Source organism: Lagopus muta, chromosome 15 (genome assembly GCF_023343835.1).
Source record: "Lagopus muta isolate bLagMut1 chromosome 15, bLagMut1 primary, whole genome shotgun sequence".
NCBI classification, from domain to species: domain Eukaryota; kingdom Metazoa; phylum Chordata; class Aves; order Galliformes; family Phasianidae; genus Lagopus; species Lagopus muta.
In genome coordinates, this window is record NC_064447.1 from 7,837,011 (window position 1) to 7,855,700 (window position 18,690).

An 18,690-nucleotide genomic window follows, 5' to 3' on the forward strand; every position below is an offset into this window, starting at 1 on the left:
TAGCTAATGATTCACTGCTCAGAGACAAGGAGATTGAAATGGCATTGCCCCTGCACATGGCTCCATTGGACAGGAGCATCATGGCGAGGGCTGGTAGGCCCAACTCATAGAGCAACCTGACAGAACAGAGGGGAATGCTTGTGGAACTGACAAAGACCCCAAATTCCCTCCTGGAACTTTCTAAGGAGAATCAAGGTTAGCAAAGCTGCAGGACACAAAGGCAGAGCCAAGCCAATGCTGAAATTACTGAGGAAATCTGCAGTGACATCAGTGAAGTCAGGACTGCATTTTCTCTCTAAAGTGCCAGTCAGGCTTCTCTGTCATTTTGCACAGAGGTTGGGTCGCTATCTTGCTCATTTGGCTTTAGTAACATTTTAACATTTACTATGGCTTCACTGGAAGGACTGAAGTGGTAGAATGAGCTGTTGATGCCTCTTACAGTTTTGGAGTTGTTTTCTTCAAGAGATGAACAAAACTGTTAAATCACTTTTTAAATTTAAATCTTTTACAATTTTATCAGTATATAAGAGATGAAGTTTACTGTAGAAAAACTCTGAACCCTTCCTAATCAATAAAGGTTTGAGCAGGGAGGAATGGTTCAGGGCAGTAAAAAGATCCTTAAATACTGCTGCTGTTCGTACATCAACAAAATATCTCCTGCATTTTGGTGGTGTTTGCAGTCATTAGACACTAGCAGTGAGCCACCTGTCTTGCTGAAAATCATAATTCTCATTTAATGATGAATTATCTTGAAATTATTTTCTCAAATATTTTGCCCTTTATGAGCTGACAAAATGTTATAATTAATGTTTCAATGCTGATCCTGAAGGGCAACTAACGTAATTATCCAAGCGTACTCCTGCTGATTTCACATACAGTTTGCCCTCTAAACATGCATTTTTCATCTTTGAATTGCGAATGCATTTCTACTCTACCTTTTATGTAGCAAACAGTAAATCGTGCCTGATGGAAACATATTAGCATTCTTTACTTTTGAGTCTCTGGGACTGTGTTACTAAGGGTGATTTCTATGAAAATGGAACGTATTCAACTACAGAGGAAAAGCACTTTGTGATTCAGAATTAGAGTTCCAACCTTCACAGTGCACAGAAACTGCAAGGAAACTCTACAAATGTCACGCATTATACGCAGTACTCTGCAGTGCATGCCCAATCCCAAATGTAAGTTTTTAATCCTGTTTTATAAACCACCCTTGAGATGCACACATTCTTAAAAGCGGTTACACTGATGAAAACATGCTATGCAACTAAGGAATCAATTATCAAACGTAATCAGAAAAATTAGACAGACTGAATCCCTAATCCCACAGGCTAGCAGCAGCAGGGATGATATGTATAGTTCAAAGTGTCCTACTTTCCAGGTCCCATGCATTTTTTCTGTAAAATATCTTTAAAGGAAATTCAACAATTTGTGAGCACAGTCCTAAATATGACACTTGAGCCTCATAATTTCCAACAATTATTGGTTGACACTGGTTTGAACGTAAACAGTGCATTAGACATTAAGTGTTCATTTCCTTCTTGAAGCTCACAGCTGGGCATGGAGATTTTGGAATTCATTAACCCTGTGATTTACAAGCATCTCTGCAGAGGTAAATGCCTTTGCTGTTGTGCAAGTAGATGATACAGCAGTAAGATCCAGATTATTTAGCATAACCACCACCATGTTTTTTGCTGGAGATCCCCTCATAGTATCCAGAACCAGCCACATTCCTGCTACACTCAGCCCCTTTGGCTCTGATAAGGTTGGGGTAGTTTGGTTTGTTGTTCTTTTTTGTTTTTTGTAGAACAGGCTGTACTATGTAAGGATGTAAAGTACTGTAGGGAGACAACTACGTTTAGAACCATAGGATGTCAGGGAGTGAATTCCCTGCACTTTTTGCTCAGACGCTGTGGAGACCTACAGCTTGTAGCAAGATAGAAAAGTGAAAGAATTGCAAAACTCACAAAATGTGATAGGAAGTGTATCCCCAGGTAGGATGGTGTGTCTCCATGGGGATCTACACTACAGAGTACCATGGAGCTGGGAGACCAACATGAAGTTGCACATGGAAGAAGCTGTTCTGAAGTCCAATTAGTCCAGTTACTGACCAGTATTTTATCAATAAAGCACACAAAAGCAGTGAAATATTTCCATCCTCCCTTTTCCTTCTTTCTTTATTTCCTGTGCTGCCTGGGGCACCCCGCCATGGGAGGAGGAATTAGATTGAGGCAATGTGTAGATAGGGTAAACTGGATAAATCTCACTGAAAATCCTTCAGTTTGCTTTCATTGAAGTAAAACAACACAAAGATATGTCTCTCCCTCATCAGTTACAGGCTGTACCAGAATGACCTGGTCACAATTATTAAGTGGTAGATTTTTGGTTTCACAGATCAGACAAAGGCTGCTTTTCCTCTTGAACTAAAATATAAATCCATTAGCATCAATAATTATGAACAAGTAATAAATACAGCTGGCACCATCCCTTGAAATAATCTTTGTTGAGGATTGCAGTATTTGGGCAAATATTTTCGAAGAAAAATGGCATTCCATATTAGTGTTTCACTGTCACATACTGTAATTTTTCGGTCACTCCCTTTTCAAAAACTACATAGTATGTAGTGGTTTTATTTGTTTCTAATGAATGGAGACGTGGAAAGAATAACATTCCTAATGGAAACTAGCATTCAGACCTTCATAGAACCAGCAGGCTTGCTGCTTCTATAAAAAGAAATACGATATGTGTATCCTTCAGTTAGCCTCTTTCTCACCTACCTTAGTTGATGGTCTGAATAAGCTTAATCTGCTTTGTCTGTCTTACTGCATATAACAGATACAATTAACAATTTAGGAGAATTCAGTTACACAAAGGCATCACCATGAAAGAAAAGCTGGGTCATACAAAGCCTGTGAAACATTTTTTTTTGTTCTGTTTTTCAACCAGAGTGGAAGCATGAAGAGAAATTACAGAAGATACATTACAGAAAAAGAGACATTTTAAGCAAAGCGAAGAAGTGGTTTTGCAGACATTTGCACAATGTGTTGAGCATTATGGGAGAAGGCCCAAAGGTATGTGTTTGAGTATTTAACTACTAGATGATGGAAGCATCTGCAGTTGATGTGGGTTTGGATTTAACTGCGGAGAGTAGTAAACTTCAACTCTTGTCAGCCCCAGATGTGAGCCTTCCCTCATGCTGAACACTCCTGAATTTCCAGCATTGCTCCGCAGTTTCTAGCTTAACAGCCCTCAGCAGCACTGCACCTCTTTCTAGTGGTGCAGCATAAGTACCCTTCACTCTCATGAAGCAGGACAGAAGGACAAACAATGAGGATGTCTAGTTGTTACCCCATCAGGTATCAAGGATGCATCCATCTTTGTTAAGATGTCACACTGACATAAAAAAATCAAGAACAAGTTGACATTAACCTGTTTTTTGACTAATACCTACAGAGACATTATTAATATGAATCCACCCTAATTGCTCTTTGGTGATCAGAATGACAGATGTCACAGGATGTTATGTGCATACTTCACTGTGCAAGACAAATGAGTTTCTCTGTTGCTACTTGGTTTTATAGTCATTTGTAAAATGACTGTTACAATATTTATTATAAAATGTTATTAAGCAATATTAAGACATCATGAGCTAGATCCTGTTGTAGGATGTAGCCATTCAGTTCTGATAAGGAAATCAGGCTTTAATAATAGCATAGGCAGTTACCAGTAGATAAAGCAAATGCCCATAACTAGAGTGTAAATGCCTTTTCCTCATCCTTCGCGAAAAAGAAGACATGGCATCAGACCACAACTGATGTTATGCAGTCAGTTGTGTTTTCTTTTAAACTTTTCAAAATTCTCACAAACGGAAAGGAGCCATCTCAGAACAGAACATCACTGATTCTGAACCAAAAAGGATGCAGATAGATATAAGGCAGTTACCTTCCCTGGCTGCAAAATACATATTTGCATATTGGTGCAAATGGTGAGCATATTGTGTGGATTTGAACATTTGAGTACTATGCACAGAGTGAGGTTCAAACAGTGACAAGTGTTTCTTTGGGGCTAACAGTTCAGAAAGGTTTTTTAAGATGAGCTGAATATGGTGAAAAAAACCTTTCCACAAGTGTGAGCCCTGGATACCTGTGAACCTGGGAAGAATACTATCTTTCTGCTGTTGCAGCAAACCAGAGAAATCTCAGGACTACATACTATCGCCCGACTGACCCTGCTCTGGAGTGTACTGCTGTCTCACAGCACCCCACTGCCTGTATATATAAACTTATGATGCCACAACCACAGCTCAAAGGGAGAGCAAGTGAAACTAGCTGCGAGGGCCACGTGCTACCACTTGGTCTCATGCTGGGAGTCTAACTCTTCAGTGCTGGTCTGTAAAGGGATCCCCATAACCTCATATCTACTTCATCATGAAAAAAGTGTTGAAAAGGTGCATCTTTTAATAGCAGTGGCTATTGTAGTGTACAGCCACACCGAGTTGCCATTCAAATGAAAACAATGAGCAAATTTAATGCAGTACTAAATTGCACCAAAATTAATATTTTGCATTTTCCCAGCATTTCTGCCTCATTATGTTGGCTGAAGCTGAGACATTCACCTTGCATTTTAAGTTTAGCCATATAGCTCAAAGAAACTAAAAAGGAAGAAAAAGTCAGCAGAAAGGCATCTGCAGTATTCAAAAGGATGGTAAAAAACTGCTTCATTTCTTTGTGGCTATTTCCCTGGCATGGCATGCAGTTATTTAATCAGGGCACTATGAGTTCCTGCCGATGGCAATACATGATTCTAAATGAGGCTGAGCACTTGATAATAAGAACTGACCAAAATGCCTGAGTGTTCTGCTTCAGAGCAGACTCCCCAAGACTATATTGTAAAGATTATTTACAGAAAAGGCAGTAGCCACACTATTAGAGTTTGTCCATTTTTAAGCATGACTGCATTTACGTGTATGGACGAGGAAAAGCAAGAATTTCTTGGTATGTGGTAAGCAGTCATTTTTAATGTTCTCTGGAAATTTTGTTTTGAATATGAAGTGGAATGCTTCAGTGTTTTGTTGAAGAGAAAATTTTAAACAGTGCTTCATATTCTATATGCAAACCTACTGGAGATCTCTGCAATTGGGTTGTAAGGGCACCAGATCTTCAGCTACGGTCAATCAGCACAACTCCTCTGATAATCTGTACAATAGAAATGTGCATGATATTACACTTAATAGCTAAGAAGTAACTCATCTTCGTGAAAACCAATAAGCAGCAATGCTTTCTATACCACAGGTAGAGAACAGGTTACCCAGAGATGTGGTGGAAACCCTGTCCCTGGACACATTCGAGGCCAGGCTGGAGCAGGCTCTGAGCAGCTTGATCTAGCTGTGGATGTCCCTGTTCACTGCAGGGGAGTTGGACTAGATGATCTTTAAAGATCCCCTCCAACTCTAAGGACTCTATGGTTCTGTGTTAGCAGAGTTCCCTTTTCATTTAACACATTGAGTGTAAACTAACAACTACCTAAACTTGACATAATCAAGATATTTATTCCCTTATGATATGACTGTGCTCACATATAAAAGCAGCAGCCAGGAAACAGCATCACGTTGTGCAGACTGTAGTATAGATGCATTACAAGTACTACCTCCAGAAAGATCCTGATTTAAGACACAACAAATCTGCCCTGAAGAGAAAGGGCAGATACACATGGACTAAAGGACTTCTGCTCTTGTTAATACAGCTACTTAGCATTCCGTATTTAAACCAATATGCAAACACCAAAGGCTAATTGATTGCATTAGTGAAAAAGGCCATGGTGCCTCTTCGGCTTCTTTCCAGACCTTCTGGAGATTCCTGTCATCTTGCCATGCAATTTAGGACCGATGCTGTAAGGAAGCATTAATACAAATCCTAAGATCTGTCTATTTTTAATCAATGCAGATGTTTCACCAGAAGTCAGTGGTAGTATTAAGGCAGGAAAGAGACACAGCTATCATAAACAGCATTTCTACAGCATTTTAAGAAAGTCAAAACCAATGAGAAAACAGAGCAATTACTCAAGTTACAAAGTCCTGATATTAAAAAAAAAAAAGTTCTACTTCTCAAAGAACAGACCATGGCCTCTGGATTACTTCTTATTCTATATCTACATTGTTACACACATACTGAAATATTCCTGTTGAACTGAATTTAAAGTGTAGATGGACACAGCAGCAGAGCACGGTGGAAACTTGGTTCTAGTCCTGCCAACAGCGCATTCTGGTACCAGGTCAAGCTGTGATTTTGGGTGGAAGCTCAGTGCTGAACACACATTTTTGAGCAGATCGGTTCTCCCACTCAGCCTCCACACTCCCCTCTGCCAAACAGATGATCTTTTTGTCCAAAGCTTGCAAAATGTAACCCTTCTGTTACCTCCAGGTGCCAGTTTTTGTTATGACAAGCACTACACCCTGCTTGTGATCTGATTGAAACTGAAATAGACATGTATGAGAACAAGAAAGAAGTCTGTATGTCAGAGGACCTGCAGAACTGTTGTACACGTCTGAGTCAATCAGCTCAGGCAGTAGAGACTTTACTCTTCAATTCCATTTTAGAAAGTGTGGATTTATTCCGTCCTGAACCTATGCCAGGCACTGCAACAAAACCAACACTGCAGCTGAAGCACTGGAGTGGAAGTTCCACCTCTGCCACCAGCATATGGACAGCAGTAACATATTCATGAAAAACTGAAGGCAAAGGTAAAGCACAATTCCAGAACACAGCAGTATCTGAAAACTTTGAGCACAGCAGAAGTGTTGGCAAAAATCTGCTACCACAGTTCTGCCAAGCTCTAGAATGTTAAGAGGCTTCCAGGCAAGTCTTTATGATGCACATCAAATGGATGGTGAGTTCAAGAACATCAGCAACCCCAGCAGCAGCCAAGACAGATATCAGCACATACACACACAGCTCTTTTTCCAGTAGCCTAACCAAGCACATGCTCAGGCTTAGACAGTATTTTTCTTTATAGCAGCTCAGAGCTTTTTGCAACTTTTATCAAGATTTCTTGCTTCAGTGGTTACCTTGAGGATTAGAAGGGGCTTGTGGGCTTACTGGTTTGTAAAGAAGATAGTTTTGTCAGTAAGAGAATAACCCTTGGGATCTCAGGGAAGACAAGGTCCTGGTGAGAACCTGAATTGACAGTTGTTCATCTTTTTAGTTCGTCTTTCCATCGACGCTTTGGGAATGTTATGTCAATGGTTGCTTTCTGGATTACAATTTCGAGAAAGCTGCTCCACCACAGAACATTTGTTGAGCTCATAAACACAGCACAGTCACTGAAAAAGTGCACAAAGTGCTGTGCCGCGGCACCTTTTGCCAGAGATAATCAAAGGGATTCATGCGGCTGTCACTTGCGCCTTTAAACGTGAAGCACGTTAAAGACTGTCAGCATTTATGAAAAGCCGTATACGAAATCCACTTGATGAGGGAGAGCTGAGGTCCAACTCACTCTTCCTCGGGTAGAGCGCACAGCCCACCTCGCAGGGAGACACTCGAGAACCGCACACCGCACCGACACGGCTCTGCCTTCCTGCCCCTCGACAGAGGAACGCTCTTTTGTCTCCAGCAGCCTTCGGGCTCGAGCCCAGAGGGCACAGCCCTCGCACGGACCTCCCGAGCAACGCGGTGGCTTCTCCCTGCTAACCAAGAGCGCACCCAGCACCTGACCGCGACCGGGCGGCACCGAGGGGCCGGCCCGCACAGCACCGCACCGCACCGCAGCCGGCCCCCGGCGCCCAGGGCTGCCCCAGCCAGCGGGACCCCCACCCGCGCCCACACTCACTTCTCCCCAGCGCCTCCGCCTTCCACTCCGTCTCCTCCACTGCCCCGTAGCGCCTCATGGGTCTCTCGGCCTCCGCGCTGGCCGAGATGGATCTCCTCAGCTCCATGGCCGGGCCGGGCGGCGCGGGGCTTCCCGCCTCCTTCACTCCATGCCGGCAGGGCTGCGGCCCGGCTGCCGCGGGGACGGCGCGGAGCTGCGGCTCCTCCGTGCGGAGCGGGTGCCCGCGGGCGGGGCGAGGAAGGGGCGCCGCGCACATGCTCAGTGCGGGGCTGGGCGGGGGGAGGCCGGGGAACAAAGCGAGCGGAGCCCCGCGGCCGCCCCCGGCATCGCGCGGCGCGTTGCGGTTACCCGGCGGACTCCCCGGGTCGGTCCTGTCCCCGTAGCTGCTCGGGCGGCCCGACCTGCGCGGCGCTGCTGCCGCGCGGGTGTTGGCACAGCTCCGCATCTGCCGTGCGCGCTCCTGTGGCATCGGCGAAGCCAGCCGGAGTCCGGGAGAACCGTTTTGGCGGCCACCGCAGCGCCGAGCGCATCGTTGGGCCTGTGCGGCTCAGCGGTACGGGTCAGCTCCACGACCACGTCCGGCTTTTGCAGCCGAGCGTATCTCAGGTGGCTGTGCACACATCTTTTGGATTTCCTGACGGTCCCGCACCAAATGGCCTAACACTCATTGCAGCATCCTGGTACCTAAAGCAGCACAGCAAACAAGTGATGTGATTCTGGATTTCTCAGGTGTATTTTCCATAAACACACAGCTTTGCCGTTTATACAACCTACTGGGGTTAGAAGAGAAGGAAATGACTATGCAAGAAGCACAAGAGGGGTGATAATAATAATAATTGTTATTATTTACTTTCACTGGGGGGGGGGGGGGGGAGAGATTTTGTGAACAAAGCCCCTTGAACAGCATTTTGCATTATCTTTCCTAGTGAAATCCCATCGCACTTCATTGTGTGTGGTATCATTCTGATGCAGATGATGAAGCAAGAGTTGGGGAGGTTGCCCAGGCTATGAGCAATGAGGCATGGATAATGCTGAATGCACATGGGGTGTGTGAAAGAAAGCTTGTGTGTCACGTGCCTTTGCCTGGAACCTTTGCCTTGCCCTTCAACTCTCAATGCTACGAAAGTGCTACAGTGACATTTAGTGATGCTCTTACTAATTGGACTGACGCACATTGCTGCTATACTCATAAACAGTATTGTTTGGGAGTTCGTTACATGTTGGAGGAGAGAAAACCTCCACATCAGTTTTAAAACAGTAACACTGATTTTTTTTTTCCTGATAACTGAAATTGTTACCTAATTGAGTTGGACTACCAGAAGACTGCAAGGAGGCATCCCTGGAGCCTTCTCTTCTTTAAGCTTAGCAAGCCTAACCTTCTTTGTAAGAGAGGTACTCCAGCCCTTTCATCACCTTTGTGACCCTCCTCTGGTCTAACTCCAAAACTCTACGTCTTTCCTGACTCGGGGGCCCCAGGCCTGGATGTCATACTGCAGGTGGGACCTCACAAGGGCAGATTAGAGGACAGTCACTTCCCTTGCTCTCCTGGCCACTCCTTTGCTGAGAGCCAGGATACTGTTTGCCTTTTGGGCAGCAAGAGTACACTGCTGGCTCGTGTCTGGCTTTTTGTCCACCCAGAGAAGCTGTGGGTGCCCCATCCATGGAGGTGTTCAAGGGCAGGTTGGATGGGGTCCTGGGCAGCCTGAGCTGGTGGGGTGCAGCCCTGTCTACAACAGCAGGTTGGAACTAGATGATTTTTAAGATCTCTTCCAATCTAAGTCATTCCCCCTGCTCCCAGCACTGGTGAGGTTGCACCTCGAGTACTGTGTTCAGTTTTGGGCCCCTCACTACAAAAAAGACATTGAGGCCCTGGAGCGTGTCCAGAGAAGGGCAACAAAACTGGTGAGGGGTCTGGAGTACAAATCTTACGAGGAGCAGCTGAGGGAGCTGGGATTGTTCAGCCTGGAGAAGAGGAGGCTCAGAGGAGACCTCATTGCACTCTACAGCTTCCTGAAGGGAGGTTGTGGTGAAGAGGGATTTGGTCTCTTCTCCCAGGCAACAAACAGGACCGGAGGAAATGGCCTCACGTTGTACCAGAGGAGGTTTAGGTTAGAAGTAAGGAAGAACTTTTTCTCTCAGAGAGTGGTCAGGCACTGGAATGGCTGCCCAGAGAAGTGGTGGAGTCGCCATCCTTGGCAGTGTTCAAGAGGCGTCAGGATGAGGAGCTACAGATATGGTTTAGTGCTTGTGGTAGCAATGGTGATGGGAGGCAGTTGGACTAGATGATCTTGCAGGTCGTTTCCAACCTTGCGATTCTATGATTTTCTGATTTTAGAAGGTCCTCTGAGCGCTGCGATTTCTCCTCATTTTCTCACTCTGCTCCACAGGGATTTGCAGTGATATGAGCACCAGACATGGCAAGGAGCTCCCATGGACTGCACAGCGCTTCATACTCACTGGGTTTGGCCTTTAGAGATAGAGCCCAAACAAAGCTGTGAGTCAAGCAGGAATGCTGGTGGCAGCACGCTGCACAGCTGATTTTGGGTGACAGTACAGCTGCTTGCTGGGGTGGGCTGGACTGAGTCACTTGTAGAAGTGAGGAATACAAGTGTGGGAGGAAGAGCCCATCTGGGATCTGGGTGAGAGTTGGACAAAGGGAAACAGGCTGAGCAGAGAAAAGGGCCAAGTTTGGGTGGATCTGAGGCCTATTCAGCTTCAATCCATTCCTTCGGTGTTTTAGATTATTATAATACAAATGATTTGTTTAGGAGAGGGAGGAATGATCCTAAAGATAATTGAATATTTAAAGCTCTGCATTTGTTATTATGGGTGAAAAGCACTCACTGATTAGTAAATGGGATGCACAGAGTTTCCTTACATCAAGCAAAGAATGTATGAAGTGATTTATGGTAACTGGAACGTTTTTACCTGCCCCTTTTGAAATAGTCACAAAATCCAGAAAAATCCCAGTACTACAGGTGTGAGCAGGTATGAGGAACAGTCCCACAGAGTCCATTTGCACAGAGGTTTTTGCAAGACTAGAGCCAAAGTACAAACCAATTATTTTGCTAATGTTCTACAATTAGCGTTTTCACTGTTGCAACTTCAGAGCATTTTCCCTACTGCATTTGCAAGTGGTATTCAATTTCTCCCCTACTGATGGAGCTTGCAGTGTACCCAGCAGTACACATGCATTTCTCCAGTTGCAAAAGATGGTGTTCTTCTACTGAAACCCCTTTTGAGGAAGAAAACATAAAAATTCAGATCCCTTCTCACTGCTCAGTGGATAATGCCTCGTAGAAAAACAGAGTTGCACTTTACTCTGGCGGTCATTTCCTCTGACTGCTTTTGTTTCGTTTCCATTTCTCAATTTTAAGTCCTGCCATTGGGAGCTGTAGCTGGTCAGCAGCAGTTGGCAAACCCATTCACCTGTCTACTGCTCTTCTGGCCTCCACTATGCATCACTGATGGCCCGTGGCAGACACAACACTATAAATAACAGGCACACTTTACTTGGGCAGAATGCTTAATGGCACCATGACTTGTAAATCCAGTGGGGAGAAAACTCTCTCTTTCCTTTCATGGAGTTTTCAAGCACATGGGATTACTCAACCTGAAGTTCTCAGATTTCCCTTGCCTTTAAGGGCACATCTAATACTCCAAAAGGTTCTCAAGTGGTGCCTTGAGAGTAAAGAAAGAAGTCGGGTCATTTTTCTTTGTCAGATAGTACTGTCATTCTAACACAAAAGTAACTTTAAATGTTAAAATTCTGCCAAGGTTTTCACTTATTTCTCATTACAATCAAAACCTGCAACTCTGCTGATAAAACAAAATGAAATTAAGTGGATTATGCACAGTTGCTTCGTAGGCACAATCTCCCAGATCCATGATTACCAGGACAGAAGTGTGGGACTTCTGTGAATCTGTCCTATAACATTTCTTAAGCACTAAGACTTGTTCAAAAGCATCTCTGTGTTGGAGGATTTACCACAGTTCTGTGGTATGTGATGTCATGGTTAATCTTGTTTCCCTGTGAAAATACCTCCTCTTCAATCTTCATCCCTCAGCTTTTAGGATTCTCCTAGTTCCCAGTCCTTAGCATTTCCCCAGTTATTCCTGGTACACTGTGCAGCCTCTGACCCCACATCCCACAGGCTGTGTCAGCAATGCGTAGGAGCTCCAGGAGGCCATCAGCCTGCACACGTTCACACTGCTGTGCTGCAGCCCCTACATCACCTCCAGATACCACTTGTCAGGCATATGCATGGCATGAAAATGCCCTGGTGCAAAGCTGTGGGCACTACAGGAAAATGCCTACCTGTTGGAAAACCTGATGGTCAAACAGATTTTAGAAGGCATACACTGAATTTCCTGATGCTTCCTTTCCAAAATCACTGCCACGTGTCGCACAGACAGGGTGACCACTTGGCGTGACAAAACTGCACTCAGCCCAGCTGTTACCAAGAAATGAGGATTTGTGCAGCTGTGGCTTTGGCTATATCAGGAGATAGAACTAACATGTGTGCTGTCCTGGGAGCTGGAGCCGTAAATCTGTACCTTATAGATCAGTTTTTCCCAAATTGTTATGTTATTTTGTTATTGTAGTTCTTAACATTTCCATGATCTCCCTAGAAGGTCAAAGTAGACCTCATTTGCTTTTGAAAGAGTTACAATTAAATACAACCCTAATTAAAAACAGAGGGAAATAAGATACATAGCTAAGATTTACAGGAGTATCCTTAACACAGAAGATACCTTCTTGCTATAATTTCCATCTTCAATTCGGTACTAAGATGAAAGAGTTCTTGGAAGCCATGACTCTGCCATTCTGAACTTGAAAGAGAATCTGCTGCAGCACAGCCTTTCCAGAATGAGGGCCTGGACTGAAAAGCCAGTGCAAATTTTTCTTATGTTGTTCCCTTTTCCATGAATCCTGGGCTCATGGTTAGTGTCCCTTGTATACTTATTTATTTAGAATTACAGCCTTTCCATACATGAAACAACTCCTTTAGAAATAATTTTTAGGCTGAAGTAACTTCATAAATAATTCACCATAGCTGCAGCTAAGTACCTAGAATCTTGGTCGTTTTCCACAGCTATCCTATATCTCTGACAAGATAGAAAACTGCATCTAAAGTTGAGAAGAGGTGCGTACTGCAGCCAAGCAAGGCATTCTAATGAGCTTGTTAAAAGGCAAATGATGTCCCTCAAATTAATTTTGTGGGTCTGAGGCAAGATAGTGAACTAAATATTTACATGTTCATAGGTATTTCTACCTAAACACATACTAAATATAATCTCCTCCCAATTCTTGACTTTTTGATTACTGTTTCCATGTGAAATATTATGAATTTAGTACTTCTCTGTGTGTGTGTGAGAGATTCTGTTTTATCAAACACGCACACAGAAAAAATCAACTCTATATGTAGCTTCTTACAACCTCTCCATGGTTGAATTTCTAGTTGTAGCAGAAATGCTGTCATGGCTTGAAGCAGTGATTGAGCACCTGGTGGGAAGGCAGGGCCAAGCCAGGGGAGCTCAGGTGCAAGTAATGCACCTGAGTGACTGGAAGGGCTGGAGCCAGGATCCACCCCTTCCCAGCCCTCATTTAAGGGTTGGCAGTGGAGGTGTAAGCATTTCTCTGGAGATCTCTGCCTAGTTTTCAGAGGCCTTCTAAAGGTAAGGAGCTTTTTCCTTCATTTCTGTGTTCACAACTGCTGTACTGGGGTTTGTTCTCGTTTGCTGCAACCAAAGACTTTGCCGCTCTGCTGTTATTGCTGTATTTTTGATCACTTTATAGTGTTATGCCTGGCGAGCCATCCAGATAGTTATTTAAAGCCCCTTCAAAAATGGCAAATGGCTGACTTCTTGAGTAAGTTAGGACTGATTTTTTTTTTTTTTTCCTCACCGCCCCCCCCCCCCCCCCCCCCCCCCAAAAAAAAAAAAAAAGTAGCAGCATCTGCCATAGCATAACTGCTGCTACCAACTATTAATGCATATCGTTCCTCTGAGGAAGAATTGGAAGATGAAAATGAGCATTTAAAAGCCCATATGAAACAACTGGAAAATTAAATTATGTTATTGCCAGGGCAGACTGCCTCACCTTCAAATGTAACTTCCCTTCTGAAGTTAAGATCTGTATCGTGAGAAGGGAAAAATAATTCTGGTTGAATGTAAGAATAAAAAGAAAGCCAAATGGTCTAAAATCCAATCCAAGGATCTGGGAACCTCGGATCCTCAGAAATAGAGGTAATAATAATAAGTAATAAAAATAAGGTAATAATAATAAGACTGGTAATAACTCAGAAGAAAACCCAGGGTAGACCAGCAGGGTTGGCACCTAAGAGTGGCTCCCTGCCTGCTCCACATTACACATGTCCACATTACTCTCTGGAGATGTTCAAGACCTGCCTGGATGCCTACCTGTGTGACCTGGTGTAGGGAACCTGCTTTGGCAGAGGGGTTGAACTCAATGATCTCTGCAGGTCCCTTTCAACCCCTATGATTCTGTGATTCTGTGTGCCCATACACAGCTGCTGAACTTATGGATCTCTTACAGCAACTTAAACAAAGATCCTGAGGGAGCGTACCAGCCTGGCTCTTGTGGTTATGGAACAGGGAGCTGGAAGTGTGATAATGAATGGGCCTGAGATTTCTGAACTGGCATTTATTACCACACATCCAGCCCTCAGACAGAGACTGTATGTGATGGGAATACATTGTGACAAGAACCGTGCTTTAATTCAGTGGATAATGGTGACGTGTCGAATCACACGGCTGAACAAAAGGGACAGTCTGTGAACCTCAATGGAACAACTCCAACATTATATTAGAGAACTAGGAGTGGAGGAGGCCTTTCATGATATTTGAGAGTCCATACCTGGTTAAGCTGTCAGGAGGAATGAGGGACCTCATACTACAACAAACTCCTCCCCCCGCAGTGTGGCACACTGGTGTCCATACTGAGCCCTTTAGTGGCCTCAGAAGCCATCATCCAACGAGCTGCCCAACTGGTGGCTGACCTAGGGGAGATCTCTGCACCAGGTGCAATATCAAACATTGGAAGGGGCCGAGGTCGTCCCCAAAACTAAAACCCAGAGACCTGCCCCATGGACTCCTCAATCAGGACCCATACAGGTACCCTGGAAACAGATTTTTAATGACTTAATCCAGGCTGGGGTCTAATTTGCAAAAATCAATCGCCACCTCAATCGTGTCCTCCTCCAGCTATGGAGGCAGTTGGAAGACAATCAGAAGTTTCAACACACTGAGTAGGGAGATGGAAGCCTACCATTGTGTCCTAGATTTGGCAAATGCATTTCTCAGTATTCTCGTTCATGAAGAATAAGAAGATCAGTTTGCATTTATGTGGGGAGGCAGGCAGTAGACCTTTCAGGTCCTGCAGCAAGGTATGTGCATTCACCAACCTGTTGTCGTAACTCAGTGCTGTGTGACCCAGCAGACTGCCATGATCCTAATAACATCAAACTGTACCACTGTATTGATGATCTCAAGTTGCTGTCTGACTTGCTGGAAATCAGTGACTGGTGTTACATATAACATGTTTCACAATCTCTAGACTGGAATATTTGAGAATGCTTTGTGTCCTAGAAAGTGTTTTTCTAGGAAAAGATTGCTAATATCTGCATATTGATGCTTGTGATTTGGTCTGTGTGCAATGCATGGTGAATGGCAGCACTGAAGCTGCAGTATCTGACTGCTACTGCTTGGGACTGGCAGCCAGCGTTGGATATCATGGGCTGCCAGGCTGCACTGTGAACTGAGACAGACCTTGCAGGGCAGAGCTCCCTAAATGCGACCCAGGCTGGACACGGCTTATTAAACTCTTGGCTGGTTTAAGCTATGTTTCAGGTGAAGCTGTGGCAAGTTTTAAAGTCTGTTTGACAACTGCTATCTGTATACCTGTGCTCAGCTTATTTGCAAAAGCTCCTGGGAGCTGAATGATGGCAGCTACTAAAGCTGCCACAGAGCTTTCCACTTATGTAGATTTATCTCAGCTATTTTTGTGACTGAAGGTGAGCACGATTTCAGGAGATGCAGTAGCAGATGAGACAGGGCGAATAAGTCAGGTGGAAAACATGAAGACAGACTGATGGCTGTATTTGTGGCTACTGTGTTTTTGTCTTAGTAAATTCTTTCTACATTCACTCTCCTTTTAAGGTACAAGTGTTACAGAAGAAGCTGTTGCAGCATCTGTCAGATATGTTACAAACACCACAAGTGGTGAAGTTTTTCATGTAGCAGCCTTTTTTCAGCAGGAGGAGCCGGCTGCAGTGCTGTGACAGGACGGGCCGTTGTGCAGCAGGTTGGGCTGTGTGTCAGCCGTGGATGGATACGGCTCACAGAGCCACAGCACCGACTGCGTACTGATGGGGTGCAGTTACTGGGAGCACAGTCACTCGTAACTTACGTAAAATCCTTCTGTGTCATTGGTGGATAAAGGAAAATCAGCTGCAGCTAACAATCTTGTTACATTTTGGATGTAAAAGTATGTGATGCACGAACTGGACATAGCTGAGCAGCTGCAGGAGTAAAGGTGGCTTTTACTTGACAGAGAGGCGCAGGCAGTGCTAAGAATACGTCAATAGCCGTGCTCAGCGGGCAGACCTCGCGTTAGATTTGTGTCCCGCTCTCTCCGCTCACATCGGGGCGTTTCGCGGCACGATCCCTCACTGGCATCGCGGCACGCACTGCTGCCGCCTGCAGGTCGGCACGCGGTACTGCAGGCGGCGCTCCGACAGACGCGGTGCTGGCGCGCCTCAGCGGGGCGGGAATGGCGTGGGGGGCCGGAAGGTTTCGCGGAAGCAGCAGGAATCGCTCGGCCGATACGCGGAACGATCGGGAAAAGGCGCCCTGCGGGTGAGGAGGAAAGAACACCGCTTCGGCGCCTGCCTCTCGTTGCAAGAGTGCTGCACAGCAATGCAAAACGCAGTTGTGCGAGATGCCACCCGCAGACCGCGCGAGGGATCGCTGCCGTTAGGAATAGGAGCGGTACCTCTGCTCTGCAGAACGCGTGCGCGATGCCGCTTGGAAGACCGATGACCATAGAGCGTGGCGGACCCAGAGAGCAGAGCGGCCTGCAGCGTGCTGCCTTGTCTCCTTCTTACTCGAGACGCGTCGCTCCGCGGCGATGGCGGTGAGCGTCAGCAGAACGGAGCCGGAGCGGCCAGGGGCTCCGCTGCCTCCGCTCCTCCTGGCCCCGGCCCGGCAACCTCGGCAGCTCAGGGCGGTTAACACACGGCCTTACGCAGCGCTACGCCCCTCCTTCGCACCTCCTTTTACACCTTCGCACCTCCCCGCTGCCACAGCCAACGACTTAAGAGCAAAAATTTATTTTCACAGTGATGATGAAAATAATTCCATGACTTCTGTAAAGCATTACATAACTGCTATCGTATAGAAAAGTTGTAACAAGTGCTCAGAGTTTTAAACAGTTCACATAACTGACAGTGCGCTACAATTCCTACCTTTGGTGTTGAGAACAACTCACCAAACCATCTCCTGATGGAACAGTTCCACAAATTTAATACGAGTAATTAAGGTCTGACGATGACCACAGTTACAGAAACAGGCAGTGACGATGATATTACTACCTGTATTTAATACTAGAAGACTCTGGATGGGAATATATAAGAAAATAAACGTGTTTAGTAATCACCTGCACAGACCTTACTGTCCTCCATTCTAAGTGCCCATGTCAAGGACATGTATTTGGTTGTGCAGCTGATTTGTTTTTACTAAGATACGGCCAAGTTTGCTATGATGTTCTCACAGAACATTTATTGAAAAACAGCTGTAACATTTTCCTGTGACTGCATGAATGGTTGAAGCAATGACCTGAGGATCAGCCTGTAGCTATAGCGTGCCTGGGCATTTTACACACAGGTACACGCTTTTCATCTGTGTTTCTTTCTCCACCTAACTGTTTGTCAATGGTTGTTGCTGAGTAGTTCAGCACAAGAGAAGCTTACAGAGAACATCTGCAAAATACTCCATGCTGATGTTGCTGTGGGTTATGCGTTGTTGTTTTTGAGATATGTCACTGTGAAACGCACAGCTGTTCAAAAATAAGACTCAACATCTTAGTCCATCTCCTCTGAAACCGCAGTGCGAATGAACTGTGTGTAGCAGTGGGACGATTCATGATGCAGTTACCACTTAAATTCCTTTTTTGTTAGTGTCACGAGAGTTGGAAAAGCACCAATTACTAATAAACAGAGAGAGAAGGAGAGCACCAATAGCTGTGGGATTGTAAGCAAATGCACAAAAATTCCCACAAAGTACAACAAACTCTGACATGACAGGACAAAACCATCCTTCTGTGTCTCTTAGGAGATGAATATCAGCAGCGAGATGTGGGCTGGTTTCCTTTAAAATACCAAAGCAAGATTGTCGATTAAGACACTTCTAAACACGCTTGTGAGTACAACAGCTGCAGAAAACCGTGTCACATATAGTTATAGAGATAGTTCTCTGTGGTTATATATGGTGCTCTGGTAGCCAAAGCAAAATCTTGTTTGAACATGTACCAATTTCCAACCATAATCACACGTTAGTCTTTGATTTACTTACTGTCCCAAGTATCGCACATGAATAACTCTGCTCTGTTCCACCCACTGTGAAGTTATGGTTCAAAAATCACTGTTTGTCACAGACTGCACAAATGCATGAAGACATTGACAGCTAACGCCAGGCCTCTTTTTCATCACAGCCCGAGGCTGACTACACCTTGAGAACAGAGCAGTATCTTAATGTTAGGATACAAAAGTGCAGAAGTGTTTGAAAATGCCCCCAGTTTAACTTTATACTTTTCTCGAGGCAAAAATTGTAGAGAAACTGTGAGTC

At 44.9% G+C, this 18,690-nt stretch overlaps 1 protein-coding gene across 1 annotated transcript in view; it reads right to left on the reverse strand.

Annotated features, from left to right (window-relative positions):
• Positions 1-8,075, reverse strand: part of BMERB1 (bMERB domain containing 1) — a 46,934-nt gene extending 38,859 nt beyond the window's left edge. Inside the window, exon 1 of the mRNA XM_048961925.1 lies at positions 7,825-8,075. Within this exon, the coding sequence (XP_048817882.1) occupies positions 7,825-7,930 (106 nt within the window). The 5' untranslated portion in view covers positions 7,931-8,075. The remainder of the gene's footprint in view (positions 1-7,824) is intronic.
• Between the last annotated feature and the right edge of the window lie 10,615 nt (positions 8,076-18,690).